This window comes from Mauremys reevesii, linkage group 5, assembly GCF_016161935.1.
Source record: "Mauremys reevesii isolate NIE-2019 linkage group 5, ASM1616193v1, whole genome shotgun sequence".
Classification (NCBI taxonomy): Eukaryota; Metazoa; Chordata; order Testudines; family Geoemydidae; genus Mauremys; species Mauremys reevesii.
Genome location: NC_052627.1, coordinates 95,927,630 through 95,947,326, shown reverse-complemented (window position 1 = coordinate 95,947,326; position 19,697 = coordinate 95,927,630). Strand labels below are relative to the sequence as shown.

The 19,697-nt window shown below is 45.0% G+C and overlaps 1 protein-coding gene across 4 annotated transcripts in view; it reads right to left on the bottom strand.

Moving 5' to 3' along the window:
* PDS5A (PDS5 cohesin associated factor A) overlaps nucleotides 1–19,697 on the bottom strand; it is a 155,615-nt gene that overhangs the window by 30,356 nt on the left and 105,562 nt on the right. For all 4 annotated transcript variants that reach the window (XM_039540403.1, XM_039540404.1, XM_039540407.1 and 1 more), the window contains exons 19-23: nucleotides 10,484–10,644; nucleotides 6,525–6,648; nucleotides 4,912–5,070; nucleotides 2,346–2,414; nucleotides 72–208 (exon numbers count right to left, since the gene is read on the bottom strand). In XM_039540403.1, coding sequence (XP_039396337.1) covers nucleotides 72–208; nucleotides 2,346–2,414; nucleotides 4,912–5,070; nucleotides 6,525–6,648; nucleotides 10,484–10,644 — 650 coding nt within the window. The remainder of the gene's footprint in view (nucleotides 1–71; nucleotides 209–2,345; nucleotides 2,415–4,911; nucleotides 5,071–6,524; nucleotides 6,649–10,483; nucleotides 10,645–19,697) is intronic.

The following is a 19,697-nucleotide window of genomic DNA, read 5'->3' as shown; positions in this document are numbered from 1 at the left end:
TTCTAAAATTCACTGAAATTCTACAACAAAATAGATGGAAGAGTCTGAAAAAGAAAAGAACATAATTTGACCTGATTCTCTTCTGTTCTGTTAAGTCTCCTTCACTGACCAACATAGCTGATAATAACCGGAGTGTTGAATTTGCAGATTTAGACTGGTTGTTCTTCATACCCAAGAGCCAGCGTACCAAAAGTTTAATTGCTTGCACCTATTAAAGATGAACACATGAAAACAAATTGATAATTTTAATAGCAACTAAGGTAAATAAAACACCAAAATCTACTGTAATCAAATTATAATCTGAATAGGCTACTGCTCAGTAAAATGCAGACTTTAAAAAGGAAAAGAATGAAGTAGTAAACTTTTTATTCATCTGGAAAAGTGGATGTAGTTCCTTGCTTGAAAAAGGGTTTTAGAAGCAGGTATTTAAGCAAAGAATGGATAAACGCATGGCATATTGGGATGGGGATGCAGCAAGGAAGAAAAAATGAGCTGAAAAAAGGATATAGAGGGAGAAGACAGACAAGGGGATTGGAATAAGCGAAGAGACTTTGAAGTGGAATAGTAAGAAAGGAGAGATGTTCTGTAGACATTGGGAGAAATTTCCAAAGCCTTGGAGGTGAAGATGAAAAGGTTGAACTTGATACAGAAGTTGAGTGGAAATAAATGAAAAGGTGCAAAATGGTTTCTGGATGATTCTACAGAACATTTGATAACAGCAGCAAAAAGAAGACAATCCTATAAGAGAATAGAACAAATCAGAGGAATATAGATTATATTTTACTGCATGAAAATGGAAAATATCATAGACACAGAGATGGGGTTAGATGTAGGGACTTCCTATACCTCAAAAAAGTCTACCAATAAAAAAAATTGCTATCCATTAACCAGACATTCACCTCTGAAATGGTCATAATTAAAACTACGATTCTGTCAGAGAGTTCATGGATTCCATGACCTTCTGGGACTTCTTTCACAATGGCAGGGCTGGAGCAGCTGTCAGGCCTGGGGCCGCCAGAGCAGTGGTCAGTCCCACGGTTGAAGCAGTAGCAGCGAGCCCTTGCCACAGAAACAGCTGCCAGAGGTCAGCCCCAGGCAGCGCTCCGACTGTTAGTCTCTCTCCCCCTCCTGGGTATTTTTAGTAAAAGTTGACTGGTCATGGGCTTCCATGCATTTTTTATTACCCACAACATGTCCCTGACTTTTATTTAAAATACCCATGACAGAATCTTAATCTTAGTCATAATTAGGTACACACTAAATATCCTGTAAAAATGGGTGAAAGGAGTTCATCACACTCTGTTGTTATTTCAGCTTGGTCTGCCTATAGATTCAGTAATATGACAGTGCATCAGTTTACAGGATACCTTTAGAATCAGAAGAACTAGTAATTTGAATCTCTGCATAAAACAAAGTAAAGCTTAACATTCAGAATACGGAATACCCAGAAGATAGGACAGGACACCTAACTGCACAATTTCCACTGACATTGCAACAGTGTGTATTTCTATGGCCACATAATCTACAATACTATAAGCAGTTACAAAGTTTTAGTTTTAAGAAGCGTTGTTCTAGCTGTGTCAGTCCCAGGATATTAAAGTGACAAGGTGGGTGAGGAAATCTCTTTTTATTGGACCAACTTCTGTTGGTGAGAGAGACAAGCTTTCGAGCTACACAAAGCTCTTCTTCTGGTTTGTGAAAGCACTCTCCATGTGTCCCTGCAGCGGAGGAAGCAGCAGGGCGGCTGCCTAAGCTTTTCCTCTTCCTCCCAACATGAGACAGTTTCGCCTTCCCTGCTGATGGAAAGCACTGCTGCTAGGGGCAGGTGCTGCCTCCTCGCTCCTGGGCATACCCTCCAGAGGCATCAGGAGAAATGGGGGGAAAGGATGTGACCACGCATCGCCTCTGCCCCTGCGGTCCAATGAAAAACATTTGGCAGTCCGGTCTGCCTATTGACTATCCCTGCCTTAGAATATGTGCTAACTACTTATGCTAAACTATCTGTTTGACCTTGTATTTAGTTGTGACAATCATAGTACCTTTCCCAGACCTGAAGAAGAGCTCCGTGGAGCTTTAAAGCTTGTCTCTCTCTGACCAACGGAAGTTGGTCCAATAAAAGATATGACCTCCCCCACCTTCTCTCTCTCAATTTTAGTTTAGCAGAAATTAAGCTATTTAATACGTTTTCAGGCTATTCTAAAAGACAACTGTAACCAAAATTAATTGGTAATATTTCTTTTAACATTCTCTATTGGTAGTGTTTAGAGATGTCAGTGATATGCTATCAGGTAACTAAACTCTTATTTCAAATATTGTGCACATCTTAATACAAAAAAAATATTCACCTTTGCTAGAACTTCTGGGGAAACCTCTTCATCTGGGGACCACAATTTCCCATTTTTCTCACCTGTTGACTACAGATATATATACAAGTTTAAAGATGGATTCACAAACAAAAACATGTAAAAAATTAAAACAAAGATTGTAAAGATTAGATTAACCACCATATGTACCATCTTTTTACATATGATATCAACATATTAGACATTTAGGGTATGACTATACTGCAAAGAAAAACACATAGCACCAAGTGTCAGAGCCCTGGGTTCATGGGGCTTGAACTGCGGGGCTAAAACGTTCCTGCTCAGGCTGGAGCCCAGGCTCCAAGACCCTCCCCACTTGCTGGGTTTCAGAGTCCGGGCTCCAGACTGAGTGGGAAAGTCTACATTACTATTTTTAGACCCACAGCCTGAACCCTGTGACTCCGAGACTTGGTGCGGCAGGTTTTTTTTGGCAGTGTAGACATATCCTTAGCCCTGGTCTACACTACGAGTTTAGGTCGAATTTAGCAGTGCTAGATTGATTTAACCCTGCACCCGTCCACACGATGAAGCCATTTTTGTCGACTTAAAGGGCTCTTAAAATCTATTTCTGTACTCCTCCCGACGAGGGGATTAGTGCTGAAATCAACCCTCCTAGGTCAAATCTGGGATAGTGTGGATGCAATTCGAAAATATTGGCCTCCGGGAGCTATCCCAGAGTGCTCCATTGTGACCGCTCTGGACAGCACTCTCAACTCAGATGCACTGGCCAGGTAGACAGAAAAAGCCCCGCAAACTTTTGAATTTCATTTCCTGTTTGGCCAGAGTAGCGAGCTGACCAGCACAGGTGACCATGCAGAGCTCATCAGCACAGGTGACCATGGAGTCCCAGAATCGCAAAAGAGATCCAGCATGGACGGAATGGGAGGTATTGCATCTGATCGCTTTATGGAGAGATGAATCCATGCTATCCGAACTCCGTTCCAGAAGATAAAATGCCGGAATATTTGAAAAAATCTCCAAGGGCATGAAGGACAGAGGTTGTAACAGGGACCCGCCCCAGTGCCGCGTGAAGCCTACCAAAGAACCAGAGAGGCAAACGGCCGCTCCAGGTCAGAGCCCCAGACGTGCTGCTTCTATGATGAGCTGCATGCCATTCTAGGGGGTGCCCCTACAACTACCCCTCCCCTGTGCTTCCCTTCACCACCACCCCTCCCGGGCTACCTTGGCAGTTATCCTACCATTTGTGTGACGAATTAATAAAGAATGCATGAATTTGAAACAACGATGCTTTATTGTCTCTGCAAGTGGAGATCAAAGGGGGGAGGGGAGGGCGGTTGGCTTACAGGGAAGTAGAGTGAACCAAGGGGGCAGGTTTTCATCAAGGAGAAACAAACAGAACTTTCACACCGTAGCCTGGCTAATCATGAAACTGTTTTTCAAAGCTTCTCTGATGCACAGTGCACCCTGCTGTGCTCTTCTAACCGCCCTACTGTCTGGCTGCGCGTAATCAGCAGCCAGACGATTTTCCTCAACCTCCCACCCCACAATAAACGTCTCCCCCTTACTCTCTCAGATATTGTGGAGCACACAGCAAGCAGTAATAACTATAGGAATATTGGTTTCGCTGAGGTCTAACCGAGTCAGTAAACTGTGCCAGCGAACTTTTAAACGTCCAAAGGCACATTCTATCACTATTATGCACTTGCTCAGCCTACAGCTGAACGGCTCCTTACTACTGTCCAGGCTTCATGAGCAAGGGGTAGGTGCGACCGTGCAGTGCTGCCGACTGGGAGAGCGGTGTGAAGCAGAAGCCTCCAGCTGGCATGATATTCCAGGCAGGACTGAATTTCCATTAGACAAAACTTAAAGAAGAGAATGACCTGGAGTCATTCCCATGTCTGCCCAGGCGCCCCCGACCAACCTAACTGAGGTCGGCCAGGAGCACCCACAGGACGACGAAGACGGCTACCAGTCATATTGTACCGTCTGCCGTCCGCAAGGAAAGGCTAGGGGATGCTGCTGTGTAGCACTGCAGTACCGCGTCTGCCAGCAGCACCCAGGAGACATACAGTGACAGTGAGCTGAATGGGCTCCATGCTTGCCGTGGTACGTCATCTTCATGGGTAACCCAGGAAAAAAGGCGAGAAACAATTTTTTGCTGTTGCTTTCATGGAGAGATTAAGGGAGGGGGACTTGACGACATGTACCCAGAACCACCCGCGACAATATTTTTGCCCCATCAGGCATTGGGAGCTCAACCCAGAATTCCAATGGGTGGCAGAGATTGCTGGAACTGTGGGATAGCTACCACAGTGCAAGGCTCCGAAAGTTGACGCTAGCCTCGGTACTGTGGACGCACACCACCAATTTAATCCGCTTTGTGGGGACACACACAATTGACTGTATCAAATCGATTGCTAAAAAAAATTGACTTCTATTAAATCGACCTAATTTCGTAGTGTAGACATACCCTTAGTGAACATTAAGGGTTCACTGGCCTAATCACAAAAACTTAACAGTTAAATAGCCTGCAGAGACACAATCATAAGAAAAACAGAAAAGTAAGGACTTAAAAAATAAATCTTACCCTATCATTCATGAGGAGATCTTTCACGATGAAATTTGCAACCACAGATTTCATTGGAGAAGCAAACTGGTCTGGAGCTAACATAGAAATGTGGCCCAAAGAGACTAATGGAGTTATAAGTTGCTCTGGAACATCAGCATTCAAACTTCTACTAAGAGGCTGGGGGAAGAAAAATTTCCATTAAAAATGAATGATAAATTGTTGAGTGTGAATGCCTGAACAACTTAATGAACTAATTTATTTCATTACTGGACTGCAGATTAACTGCACTTGTCTCCCAAATGACATCATTTCATGAAACCAAGACAACTTTTTGTCTATGAAACATTTCCCACTGTAATTTACAGGATAGTGAAAATAGCTATCTTAATTACCGAATTATAGTGTATGAAATTATACTAGTGATAAAAGATTTAAAAAAAAAAGGCTAAACAACTAACTAGGGACCTGAGGGCTTGTATACAAAGGGACACTCAGGAAAATTAATCTGAATTAACTCTAGATGTGAACTGAAAGTGCAGTAGTTAAACCACTGTAAACCCATGTGGACACGCTCATTCAGAATTAAAATGTCCTTATTTCAATTTATCTTTGGTGAGTTAAGCTAAACCAAATTAAGCATATTTCAATTCTGAATGAGTGTGTCCACATGGGTTTAATGCAGCTTAAATAGTCATTAGTTAATTCAGGTTAACTTTCCTGAGTGTCCCTGTATAGACAAGACCTGATTCTGCATTTCTTGCAACCCAATGGAAGTTTTGAATGTCAGATCAGCAATAGAATTTTTCATAGCATCCCAAGTGAAATGGCTCAGTATCATTCTTTTAGGCCCAAATTTTCAAATATTGGTACCAGAAGTTGTGTCTAATTAAGTAGCTTCATTTTCTAGAGGACTGAAGATCTCAAAGTAGTAAATAGGAGCTCAGCACTCCTGTAAATTAGTCCTCTTGTTTAGATATTACAGTTCATATAGAACACACCTTGTTAGCAAGCTGGACTACACAAGATATAAAATGATTCCATTCTATTCTAGCCTATTCAGTAGAACTACTACTCAGACATTGAACATATTAGCTATATTTAGGATGCATGGCCTTGTGCAGTGGCTAAAGACCAAAAAAAATCAGATAACTCAGCTATATGAAAATTTAATATTTTAAAATTAACCCAGATACACTAAGAACAGAAGTAATTAGCCTGACCACAATTAGGTGGAGAGCATTAGGAGGCAAAGCTAGAAAACATCTGTGAACAGAGCCTTCTATCAAAGCATAAGTGACATGCATTTCCCTTTCATCATAATAGCTGCCAGAATACTGAGAAGGGATATTTTCTCTGTGTATGCTAGAAGTGTTACTCAGTGTCCAGACAGTGTCACTGGGTGTAGGGGAAGAGCATGTATTTGCACTCTCTCCTAAGTATTACTAGAAACAGCTTAAGCACAGAGTTCCAGCACTAACGGTTCAATTGAGTCTTTCAGCTCCTGAATTATGCATGGATTCTACGGTAATCAAGATGAAGTTGTTTTCTTAATTGCAACTTTAAAAGTGAAGAGACGCAAATTATTTTAACAAAATTCAATAAAAACATTATACCACATTTGGCAAACATACCTCAAAGATCTGTGCAAGTTGCACTTCTTTATTTGAGAATATGGCATGTATACAGTGGACAGCCTGTTTTGCTTGGTGAGGAGTACCTCTCTTTGCTTTCTGATGCAAAATAGGAATTAATGTCCTGGAAAAATTAAACAATATTTCAAAATAAAATATTTATAACGAACAAAACATTAATTCCAGTAATATTTGCTGGTTGAACTCTTCACCAATGCAGGTCCCTGATCACAGAATGAAAATCTTCAGCATCAAGCTCTCTTTTGAAAGCTGTTCAGGAAGGATAATAATGAGACAAATGCATGTAAACAACTGACCCTCATCTAGAAATTGAATCATATGTTAAAAAAGGAACGTTTATTGTAAAGCACAATATACTTCACCAGTAAATAGATTATTTGCCATTCACTTTTCACTAATAAAGTCCATACATTCTCTACAGAAGCAGAGGCAGCAAGAACAGATTGAAGCAGTGTTCAGAGCTGGAACAATGAAGTCTCAGGTTTGTTTGTTTTTTTTCCTTAAAGTAGGAAAACTGGAAGAATGCTAAAGTATGTTAACAATGTGAGCAGAGTATTCCAAGCTGGTGATTTACAGATGTCTGTCTGAATGACTCCCTCTTAACTAGCTACGTCTTCCATGGTAGGTTTAATTACGTGATTAAGGAAACAAGATAGTGCAGGATTCAAATTAATTGTGAGCTCGCCAATATAAATGGGGATTACACCAGATTTCCAAGAAGGATGTATCAGATGGCCATACTCTCTTGTGATAGTACTGAAATTATCAGTGGTCTTAGAAAAATCATGTTATTTAAATATTGATATAGTGCCATAACTTCATATTGTGCTTTACAGAAAATAGAGACCCTATCTCTGTCACAAAAAATTTACAATAGAAATCATATAATCTTTGGAAACAACAGTGAATAGATGAAAAAAGGGACAGACTAGTATTGCAACAAATGAAGTTCTGAAATACATGTTGATTAGAGGTTGGTTGTGTACAGCTAGATAAAAGTAGTGGGCTCTGAGTAAAGATTTTAAAGCTGAGACTGCGGACAACATGCACTGTCAAAGGGGGGTCATTCCACACAAAGAGCAGCATGAAACCAGGGCACAAAAATGAGTGGGAGAAGGAAACAAAGAGAACATCAAGGTGAAAAGAGTAGACAGGGCATAAAGCACAATACGAGGAGTAGGGTTGAATCCAGAAAAGGGCCATGCAGTGCCTTGAAAGTAACTCTTGCCATTGTGGCCCCAATCCAATCTTCACAAGCAGGAGCTCTAGGAGAAACCCTAGGCACCCCGCACAGCCGAGACTCTGGGGTCAGGGAGCATGCTATTTGCTGATGAGGTGGATTGAAAATGTGTGCGTAGTGTGTGTGTTTGGTATGTGGCAAGGGTGACAAGGCTGTGGAGGTGGGTAAAGAGTCCTTTGCCTTTTTCTGTAGCCACATGAGAAATAGGATTCTACCCTCTTTGATGAGAATGAGCGACTTGGCAGGGGGTAAGTTAGCTTCACCTTATATGTGAGTCCAGAGATACAGTTAAGTTGGAACCGACCCTTGCGTATCAATCACTCCATTGTACAATGAAGTCCTTTTGGGATCTGTTGAGGTTCCTGACTATGGTGGCACTGGAATGGTCAAGGCCAATAGTGCCTGGTAACTTTAACATCCACAAAGACAATCAGTCATCTGAAAAACCCAGGATTTCATGGTCACCAAGGAGCTATCCCAGATGGTTCCGGGTACAAATTGTAGTTAGGCATATACTTAGTCTGGTGTTTAGGATTGCAGTGGAGGTGGAGATTCTCGATGTTATCCCCATGTCACAGACTGATCTTTAGCTCGTTTGATTTCGAGTTGGGGTGCACCTCCCTTGTCTGGACTAGGGACCTGTTTTGATAGTCTTCTCTCAGAAACTAGAGCAGGGGTTCTCAAACTGGGGGTCGGGACCCCTCAGGGGTCATGAGGTTATTACATACATGGGGGGGTTACGAGCTGTCAGCCTTGACTCGAAACTGCGCTTTGCATCCAGCATTTATAATGGTATTAAATATATAAAAAAGTGTTTTTTAATTTATATGGGGTGGGGGTCGCACTCAGAGGCTTGCTATGTAAAAGGGGTCACCAGTACAAAAGTTTGAGAACTACTGAACTAGAGGGACCTGAGGAGTTCCAAAAGGGACTGAGGGAGAACTCCTTTCCTCAGACAGACTATTAATAGACCATTAATAGACTGGTGAATTATTGTAATACTCTGGTCCTCAATCATCAATGGAGTGCCCTCTGGGACTCTTTTCCACAGTTTCTGCCTCACAGGTCACCTTGATTATAGAGGGCCTGCAACAACCAAAACAAAAGAGAAGATGGCCAGGATGTCAGTGGTGCAAATCTAGACTAAAATCTGACAGATTGCAACAAAGGTTTTTAAAACTCCTATCTTGTGGTTGTGAGAGAGGCAAAGAAATGGTTCTTTGCTTCCACCATGATATCTGCAAAATCTTGTTTAATTTGCTTGGTTAATCTGAGGAATTTTTTGCTCAGTTGAGGCATCAAGTATCTCCAGTTGCGGGAATTTCTTCATGTCAGATAAAATTGCTCAAATTCAAGTCATAGCTATCTGCCTCAATGGGAGCACAGCATGTTCTGGAGGTGTCAAACCCTGATGTCAGGTTTATACTAGGAGCACTTTGTCAGTATAGCTACACTGGTATACTATACTGGCAAAGCATGCCTAGTGTGGATGCAGTTTACGCTGGTAAAACTGCTGGCATACCTTATTTCAGGCCCCCCGCTTTCCCCACTGCAGAATTTGGCGGCTAGATTATGAGACAGTGTTTCCTCCCACAAGCACACAAAACCTATGCCTTATGTCGGGGTAGGCAACCTATGGCACATGTGCCGAAGGCGACACACGAGCTGATTTTCAGTGGCACTCACACTGCCCGGGTCCTGGCCACCGGTCTGGGGGCTCTGCATTTTAATTTAATTTTAAATGAAGCTTCTTAAACATTTTAAAAACCTTATTTACTTTACATACAACAATAGTTTAGTTATATATTATAGACTTATAGAGAGAGACCTTCTAAAAATGTTAAAATGTATTACTGGCACATGAAACCTTAAATTAGAGTGAATAAATGAAGACTTGGCACACCACTTCTGAAAGGTTGCCGACCCCTGCCTTATGATCTGCACTGGCTGCCTACTGATTTCCAGATTGATTTTAGGTATTGGTGTTGATTTACAGAGCCCTAAACGGCTTGAAAACTGCTGAAGAAATTGCCTCTCTTTCCCCTCATGTCTCGAGGCAGTTATAGTTAGCAGAAGCACCTGAGATGGAACCCACGACTGACAGACAGCAGGTGTTCTTTGCTGAAGAAATGTTTTTTTTTACCCATGAAAGCTTATGCCCAAATAAATGTGTTAGTCTTTAAGGTGCCACTGGACTCCTCATTTTGTTAGAATATCCCATATCTTTGGAAGTGGTTTCCAACTTGGTCCATAATAACCAGAGTTTTTAACCTTCAGGGGTCATCTTTTCTCCATTTCTCAAAAAAATGGGAGAGGCTGTGTAAAGGAAAGCATTGGGTAGAATAACGTTGGGGGATTAAATTAAATCTTTATGATATCTTTGTTGTTGCTGGTATTTTAAAATGGGAGCTAGACTAGATCCTGCTTTTTAAGTGTGTATTTTAAGGAGATTTTTTTAAATAATGTATTTATATTAAACCTACAACAAATACATAAAAATAAAGTGAGGACACGGAGTTTAAATGTGAAAAGAGACAGGGAACCAGTGAAGGGATCAAGGTAGTGGGGTAAAAGGCATACATGTTCACAGCAACAGGAAAGGAAGATTATTTTAGTAGCAACATGGTGAATATGTTAAAGGAAGGGACAGACTTTTAAGTGTTAAAGGCACTACCAGTATGTGAAGAAATACACTCACGATCTTATCTGCGGCAGGTCTGTTTCTATTTTGTGGCCTGTGTTTCTGAAAATCTGAATAGCTGCCTCAGCTACCTTATCATCTTCCATCCTGAGGCACTGCAGGAGAGACTCATATGTCTCTGCAGAGTGGAACGAGGTAGGATGTGTGAAAGACAAAACCTGTAGATACATAGCAAAACCAAAAAATGTTTTTGCACATGCATAATGGATTACCAACAAACAAAATGATTTCCACTTATGTTTCTTTATGAGAAATACCAGTAGCATGTTTATGCCATTTCATATCAGGTGCTTCTTGTAACACATCTTAAGATGCATCTTAAAATACATTAACATTTTGTTTTTCAGGGCTCCCCATCCATTACTTTTAAAAAAAAAATCGATTTTTAAATATTTGAACATATTTATTCAAGACATTATTATAGTATTTAGAACTTGCTTTTTAGCTCAACCTATGTAAGTAACACTTTCCCCTCATTTTGAGAAATCTCAAAAGCATAATTTCTCCAGAATCTTAGATAATTGAGTAAAAGAAGAATGACCAGGTTTGAGGGATTTATATATATATAAATACAATGTACAACTAAAAGACTTATAGTGCCATTTTAATCTAAGTCACAAACACTGAAGCATGTCTTGTGAAGGAATTACCCTAGCTAATAATTTTTTTCCAAACCTGCAGGGCCCTGCTGGCCACAGGGAGAACAAGTAGCTATCACAAGGCAAAACTACTCTAAGAATACAGGAATTCGGAAAACATGTGTTAGGAAGGGGGAAAATAGTCAAATGGATGTCCAACAGGATGCAAGTACTATATAGTTTTGGATTAACCTGAGCTGGGCTTCCGGGATAAGAACTGCACACTACACACATATACTACAGGACAGGCCCAACAAGGAAAACAACAGAACTTCACTGGCCATCACGTACAGCCCCCAGCTAAAACCTCTCTAGCACATCATCAACGATCTACAACCTATTCTGGAAAATGATCTCACTCTCACAGACCTCTCACTGTCCTCGCTTACAGACAGCCCCCGAACCTGAAGCTCACCAGCAACTACACACCACACCACAGAAACACTAACCCAGGAACCAATCCCTGTAACAAACCCCGTTGCCTACTCTATCCCTATATATACTCTAGCGACACCATCAGAGGACCCAACCATGTGAGCCACACCATCAGGGGCTCATTCACCTGCACATCTACTAAATGTGATATATGCCATCATGTGCCAGCAATGCCCCTCTGCCATGTACACTGGCCAAACCAGGCAGTCTCTACATAAAAGAATAAATGGACACAAATCAGACATCAGGAATGGTAACATACAAAAGACAGTAGGAGAACTCTTCAATCTCCTTGGACATGCTATAACAGATTTAAAGGTAGCCATACTTCAACAAAAAGACTTCAAAAACAGACTTCAAAGAGAAACTGCTGAGGTACAATTCATTTGCAAATTTAACACCATTAATTTGGGCTTGAATAGGGACTGGGAGTGGCTGGCTCACTACAAAAGCAATTTTCCTTCTCTTGGTAGTGACACCTCCTCATCAATTATGGGAATGGACCACATCCACCCTGATTGAATTGGCCCTGTCAACACTGGTTCTCCACTTGTAAGATAACTCCCTTCTCTTCATGTGTCAGTATATTTATGCCTGCATCTGTAATTTTCACTCCATGTATCTGAAGAAGTGGTTTTTTTTTACCCACTGGACTCCTAGTTGTTTTTACACAAATATAGACATCAGATGCGAAGAAATTCTTTGAAAGAGTATCTTACCACAGAGCCAAGAAAGGAAAGGTTACTCACCTTGTAATAAATGGAATTCTTCGAGATTATGTTGTCCCTATGTGCAGTGCACTTCAGGTTGTGCATGTGCTCCACGTGCCCAGGACTCACAACATTCTTCTAGCAGTGTCCATTCGGGCCACGCGAGAGTCCCTGCTTTCATCATGCTCCACACTGAGTACTGATAGACTGCCGACATTTCAGTTCCTTCTCCCCCCCCATACCCCACAAGGACCCGAGGACACAGGAAAAAGGGGCAGTAGTGCACTACGTTTAGGAATAATACATCTCAAAGAACTCCAGTTACTACAAGGCGAATAACCTTTCCTTCTTCGAGTGCTTGCCCCTATAACTTACTGCACTTCAGGTGATACACAGGAAGTTTTCCTCCTCCAGAAGTGGTGGGTGTCTAGAGCCCTGTACCATGCAGAACTGCCCTGCCCATGGAGGCCTCTGAGGCAGCTGATTTCACCAGTGCATAATGTCTCATGAAAATATGCACAGAGCTCCAGGTTGCTGCTCTATAGATGTTAATACAGACTTCCCTAAAGGAGGCTACTGAGGATGCCTGGGCTCGCGAGTGCGTTTTCACACTGCCTCCAAAGAGACATTGTTCAATTCATAACAGAGCACTATGCAGCCCGAGATCCACTTTGACACCTTGTGACAAAAAGGCCTCTTTGTCATCTTCTCTGCAAACAAGAGGAAAAGTCTAGGAGACTTCTGGAATGCCTTTATCCTTTGTAGATAAAAGGCAAGGGCCCTACACACATCCAGACAGCACCACTTTGTCTCTTCTCTCCTGGCATCTGGCTTAGGGTATAATACAGGGAAGTGGGTGCTTTGATTGATGTGAAAGTCTGATACCACCTTACGGACAAACCTCGGGAGCCGTTTCAGGAACAATTTGTCCTTGTAGAAGATAATGTGTATCAATAATCTCCCATGAGCCCCCCAATTCACCTATGCTCCTGGCTGACATGATTATAATCAGGAATGCTACCTTCATGGAAAGGTGTAGCAAGGAGCAAGATGGCTCAGACAGTACCCCTGTCAAAGTTGAGAAGACCAAATTTAAGTCTCAGGCTGGCATGGGATTCACCATTGGAGGGAAGACCCTAAGTAAGCCCTTCAGGAACTAGGATGTGACCAGATATGAGAAAACAGAGTAGGTGCCCACTGGTGGGTGGAACACACTGATGGTTGCTAGGTGGACCCTAAGGTAACTGAGAGAGAGCCCCAAGGATTTTAAGGAGAATTGGTAGTTTACCACAACTGGCACCCCAGATCACAGAAGGAAAAGTCCCTATTGACCACACCAGATGGCAAACCTCTTCCATTCTGTGTAAGATGGTAGCATTCTTCCTACTGCTACTCAGTAGGGCCCTAAGCAGGCCTCTCTAGATTCAAAATCCATCCAAATACTATACCCTCATGTGTAGAGTGGATGAGTTGGGATGGCGAATCCTGCTGTAATCCTGTGCCAAGAGGTCTTGAACCAGGGAAGGCCAGGCTGATAGCTACAACAGTGTGGGTTACCAGAACTGACAGGCCCAACCCAGCCATATGAAAATAACCTGCGCCTTGTCCTGCCCGATCTTCCTTAGTAACCGGGGAAACAAAGGGATCAGGGGAAAAACACATCTCAGGATCCCTGACCATTGCATCAGGAAGGTGTCACTCAGAGAGCCCAGGCTGCAAACACCACTTTGGAACAGGACTCCTTTCACTTTTAGTTCACAATGGGAGAAACAAGCCTGTGATCACATGACCACAAAGGTCCCACTTGTGCTCTCTGGAGAAAGATCTCCTGAGGGAGTCTGCCAGGGTGTTCTGAAGCCCTCGGAGATGGATGGCAATCAGGGCAATTTGCAGAGGTTTGCACAAGTTCCAGAGGGTGATGGCCTCTGTGCAGATTTGCAGGAAATATACCCCTCCCCTGCTTGCTGATGTAGTAGACTGCCATCATGTTGTAGACAATACCTATAAAAGATATTACCTCACCCACCTTGTCTTTCTGCCATCATGCTGTTTAACAGCACCTGGACTGACTGGCCATGAAGTGAGGGGGCAACAGCTTGCAGGTCAACTCCAGCAAATTGAGGTCAAGCGTAGATTCCCAAGAGGATGTCCCTTGGGCCACCTGCCCCCCTATGTGGGCCTCCCAACATACTACGGATGTGTCTGTGGTCACAATCCTGGTTATGAGCAAGGAAGTGAACAAGGTCCTCTTCCCACCCCACCCACCCATCCACATTTTCCCTGACCACCCACCAGCCCAGGGAGCCCAAGACTCTTTGAGGAATTGAAACTAGAAAGTGGAGGCTGTGTCCGCCCAGAGCATAAACAGACTGTAGCCACACTTGCAGATATCTGTAAATGGGGCCCCATGACTACTTGCAGGCATATTACCCAACAGGGCCAGGCAAGACCACATGGACATCCTGGGGCTCATCCAGATTTGCTATATAAGCCTGTCGATGGCTAAGAAACTGTTGTCTGGTAGGTATGCTCTTGGTGACACCACATCCAGCCTTGCTCCAATAAACTTTATAGTTTGTGTGAATACCAGGGTGGACTTGTCCAGTTTCACTCTGAGACCCAATCTCTCATACAGGTCCACAAGTTTTAGTTAGGAAGTGAGGGTGTGTCTGGTCATGACAGAACACTGTGTAAAGTGGGTGAGCCATCAGGGCCCCTAGCTCCCCCTGTTCTCATGGCCAAAATCATGGCTATGAGGAACAAGAGCTAAAGGGACAAATGAAGGTGGGAAGTCTCCCATAGGTTCAAACAGGCGTTTCCTCAGAGCACTGAGCACTAACTTGAGGTCTCATGGTGGAATAGGTTCCTTGACAGGAGGAAAAAGGTTGAACAGACCTTTAATAAACCTTGCAGTGGTAGAGTGAGTCAAGTCTGAAAATCCCTTGATGGAGGGATGAATGGCTGTTAGGGCAGCTAGGTGAACCTTGACTGAGCTCATTGATAATCCTGCAGTTTTTAAATGTAGTGAGTAATTGAGAATGTGTGTGTCAGGCAGGACTTGAGAGGAGGCATAGATCAATGGCTGCTCCAAGCCTGGAAGTGTTTCCACCTCTGTAGGCAAGATTTGCTTGTTAAGGATTTTTTTACTATTAAGCAGTCCTGTTTGTCCCTCTGTGGAGCAATCTTGATCTACACCAGAGAGCCAACTAGTAGGTAGGTCTTAGGTGAAGTGCCCAGAGGCTGGGGTGGGTGATGGATTCCAACTCCTGAGTAAGGATATCCACTGTCAGGGCAAGGCAGAAAGGAGGTTATCGAGACCTGGGCACCAGCTTTGGGAACGGCACCTATCTCAGCCACTACAGTGCTATGAGGATGACTACTTATATCTCCTGTTTCAATTTGTTTAGGACTTTAGGCAGTGAAGACATCCAGGGATAAGTGTATAGCAATACATGAGGCCAAGGGAAGACTAGGGCCTCACCAGTTGAGTTGCAGCCGTACTCTTCCCCTTGAACAGAATTGTCCACACTTTGTATTAGATTTATTTGCAACACCATACGTCTCCAGATTACCCAAAAAAAGACCTATCCTTTGGAATTCCTTGTTGTTCAGCTCCTGCAGGTGGAAATGTCTGCTGAGCAAGTCTGCCATTGTGTTCTGAAGTCCTTGAAATAAACCGCTGAGACCTGTATGGGGCGTGATATGTACCAGTTTTACAGTGTTACAGATAAGGACTGGGATCTTGCTCCTCCTTGTTGATTGATATAATATATTGCTCCTCTGCTGTCGAGCATTATTCTGATTGGGTGGCCCCTGATGTGGGGTAGAAAGTGCTGATAAGCAGCAAGAACCACTCTCCGCTCTAGTATGTTGATGTGGAGGATCACCTCCTGAGGGATCCATTTGCCTTGAGCTGTGCATTTCTGAAATTGTGCGCCCAAGCCTATCAGTCTGTAGTGATGATCCTTGTGGGAAGAGCCTGCAAGAACGGAACTCCCTCACATACTTTTTGTGGAACCTTCACCAACTTAGAGAATCAAGGATCCTTGGATAAACTTTGATAAAGGTTTGATAAACTGTGCTTCTTGGGGGTGTAGATGGTTCTCAGCCACGCCTGCAGACATTGGAATGTATCTTGCTAAGGGTGTCACAAATGTACAAGCTGCCCTATGGTCCAAGAGTTGCAATCAGGCCCCTGCAGTGGTTGGCAGGCTCTGTTGTACTGTAGAAATGAGATTGGATATTACAGCAAACCTTTCCATAGGTAAGTATCCTCTGGCAGTGGAGGAGTCCAGAGTAGCCCTGATGAAGTCTCCAAGTTGAGTGGACATGAGTGCACACTTTTCTATATTCAGGCAGAGGCCCAGGGAACAGAACAGTGATATGGCTGTGTGGGTTGTTATCTACACCTTGAGAAATGAGTGATCTTTCAGGAGCCAATCATCCAGATATTCCCATCTGGCGAAGATGGGCTGAGACTGCCAAGACAACTTTGGTAAAAGACTCTTAGGGCAGTAAAGAGGCCAAAGGGTAGGATGTGATACTGGTAGCAGTCCTTACCCACCACAAAACGTAGGAAACAACTGTGGAGAGGTGGGTGGCTATATGAAAACAAACATCCTGAAGGTCAAGGGAGACAAACCAATCTCCTGAATCCAGGGAGGGAATTATTGCTGCTAGGGTTATCTTTCTGACCTGTTGAGGGTGGACAAAACTGTTCAAAGTCCCAAGATCTAGAACTGGTTTCCATCCTCCATTTTCATTTGGGAACAAGAAGTACCAGGAACTGAACCCTTTCCTGACAAAGTCCAGTGGAACAGATTCAATTACCCCCAGGCTTGGGAGGGATTCTTACCTCTTGCCTCAAGACACCCTCATGAGAGCAATCCCTAAAAAGGGACAGGGAGAGGGTGGTATGAAGCTCCTCAACTGCATGGCATAACCCATAGACAACTCCAGAATCCATCTGTCTCAGGTGATGAGCTCCCAGGGAGGCAGAAAATGGGAGATATGGAGCTCCCCTCCATCAAGGTGGAGGGGAGATAGGTACAGAGCAGGATCTGGAGCAAGAGAGAGCTCATGATCCTCAACCCACAAGTCCAAAAGGTTGTTTTGAGGATGTTGGTGACTTGGACGTCACTGCAGAGTATGGCCCTTTCTTAGCATACTTGAGCTTCTTTTGGGGAAGTTCAGCCAATCAGGTGGACTCGTAGAGGACTGGGTGAGAACATTGCACTGACTGTAAAAGACGGTTACTCACCGTAGTAACTGTTGTTCTTCGAGATGTGTTGCTCCTATCCATTCCAGTCAGGTGTGCACGCCGCGCGTGCACGGCTCTCCGGAACATTTTTACCCTAGCAACTCCGGCAGGCCGGCTGGGCGCCCCCTGGAGTGGCGCCGCTATGGCGCCTGTTATATACCCCAGCCGGCCCGTCCGCTCCTCAGTTCCTTCTTGCCGGCTACTCCGACAGTGGGGACGGAGGGCGGGTCTGGAATGGATAGGAGCAACACATCTCGAAGAACAACAGTTACTACGGTGAGTAACCGTCTTTTCTTCTTCGAGTGATTGCTCCTATGCATTCCAGTCAGGTGATTCTCAAGCCTTACCTAGGCGGTGGGGTCGGAGTGAGACGTGGCAGAGTGTAAGACTGCGGAGCCGAAGGCTGCATCGTCTCTTGATTGCTGCACCAACGCGTAATGGGAGGCGAAGGTGTGGACAGAAGACCAGGTGGCCACTCTACAGATGTCCTGGATGGGAACATGGGCCAGGAAGGCGGCCGACGAGGCGTGCGCTCTCGTTGAGTGAGCAGTGAGGCGGCATGGTGGCACGCGAGCAAACTCGTAGCATGTCCGAATACATGCCGTTACCCAGGAGGAAATCCACTGGGAGGAGACCGGCTCACCCTTCATGCGGTCGGCGACTGCCACAAACAGCTGCGTCGAACGCCGGAAGGGCTTCGTCCGCTCGATGTGAAAGGCAAGGGCCCTGCGGACGTCCAGGGTGTGAAGCTGTTGTTCCCGAGGGGAGGCGTGCGGCTTCGGGAAGAAGACCGGGAGGAAGATCTCCTGGTTGAGGTGGAAGGCCGACACCACCTTGGGGAGGAAGGCCAGGTGTGGTCGAAGCTGCACCTTGTCCCCGTGGAAGACGGTGTATGGTGGTCCAACCGTTAGGGCACGGAGCTCAGAGACTCGTCTCACTGATGTAATTGCGACAAGGAAGGCCGTCTTCCAGGAGAGGTAGAGCAGAGAGCACGTGGCTAGAGGCTCGAAGGGCAGTCCCATAAGCTTGGCCAGAACGAGGTTCAAATCCCAGGTCTGGGCAGGACGCCACACCGGCGGGTACAACCGGTCGAGGCCCTTAAGGAAGCGGGAAACCATCGGGTTAGAGAAGATGGACCGACCTCCCATAGATGGACGAAAGGCGGACACTGCTGCCAGGTGTACTCTCAAGGAGGAGACCGCAAGACCTTGCTCCTTAAGGTACCATAGGTAGTCGAGGATGGTAGGGACCGGGATTACGAATGGATTGAGTCCTCGATCACACCAGAGTGCGAATCGCTTCCATTTCGCAAGGTAAGTGGAGCGAGTGGAAGGCTTTCTGCTCTCTAGCAGGACTTGCTGTACTGCCGCCGAACATTCCCTCTCTGCGTGGGTCAACCACTCAGGTACCAAGCTGTAAGATGGAGGGACTGCAGGTTCGGATGGCGGAGTCTGCCGAAGTCCTGGGTGATGAGGTCCGGCCATAATGGAAGGGGGATGGGATCCCGAATGGAGAGCTCGAGCAGCAGGGTGTACCAGTGCTGCCTCGGCCAGGCCGGAGCCACGAGTATGAGGCGGGCTCTGTCCCTCCGAAGCTTCAGTAGCACTCGGTGCACTAGCGGGAACGGAGGGAAGGCGTAGAGGAGACGATCCGTCCAGGGGTAAAGGAAGGCGTCTGACAGGGAGCCTGGCGAGCGACCCTGGAACGAGCAAAACAGATGGCACTTCCTGTTCTCCTTGGAGGCAAACAGGTCTATCTGGGGAAACCCCCACCTCCGGAAGATTGTGTGGACGACATCTGGACGGAGGGACCACTCGTGGGAGAGGAACGACCTGCTGAGATGGTCGGCCAGCGTGTTCTGCACTCCCGGAAGAAAGGATGCTTCCAGGTGAATTGAGTGGGTCACGCAGAAGTCCCACAGGAGCATCACTTCCTTGCAGAGCGGGGAGGAGCGGGCTCCGCCTTGTTTGTTCACATAAAACATCGCTGTGGTGTTGTCCGTGAACACCGCTACGCATTGGCCTCGCAGACGGGTGTGGAAGGCGTGGCACGCCAAGCGAATTGCCCGCAGCTCCCTGACGTTGATGTGGAGGGAGAGCTCCTGGGGCGACCAGAGGCCCTGGGTGTGTAGGTCGCCCAGGTGTGCTCCCCATCCCAACGCCGAGGCA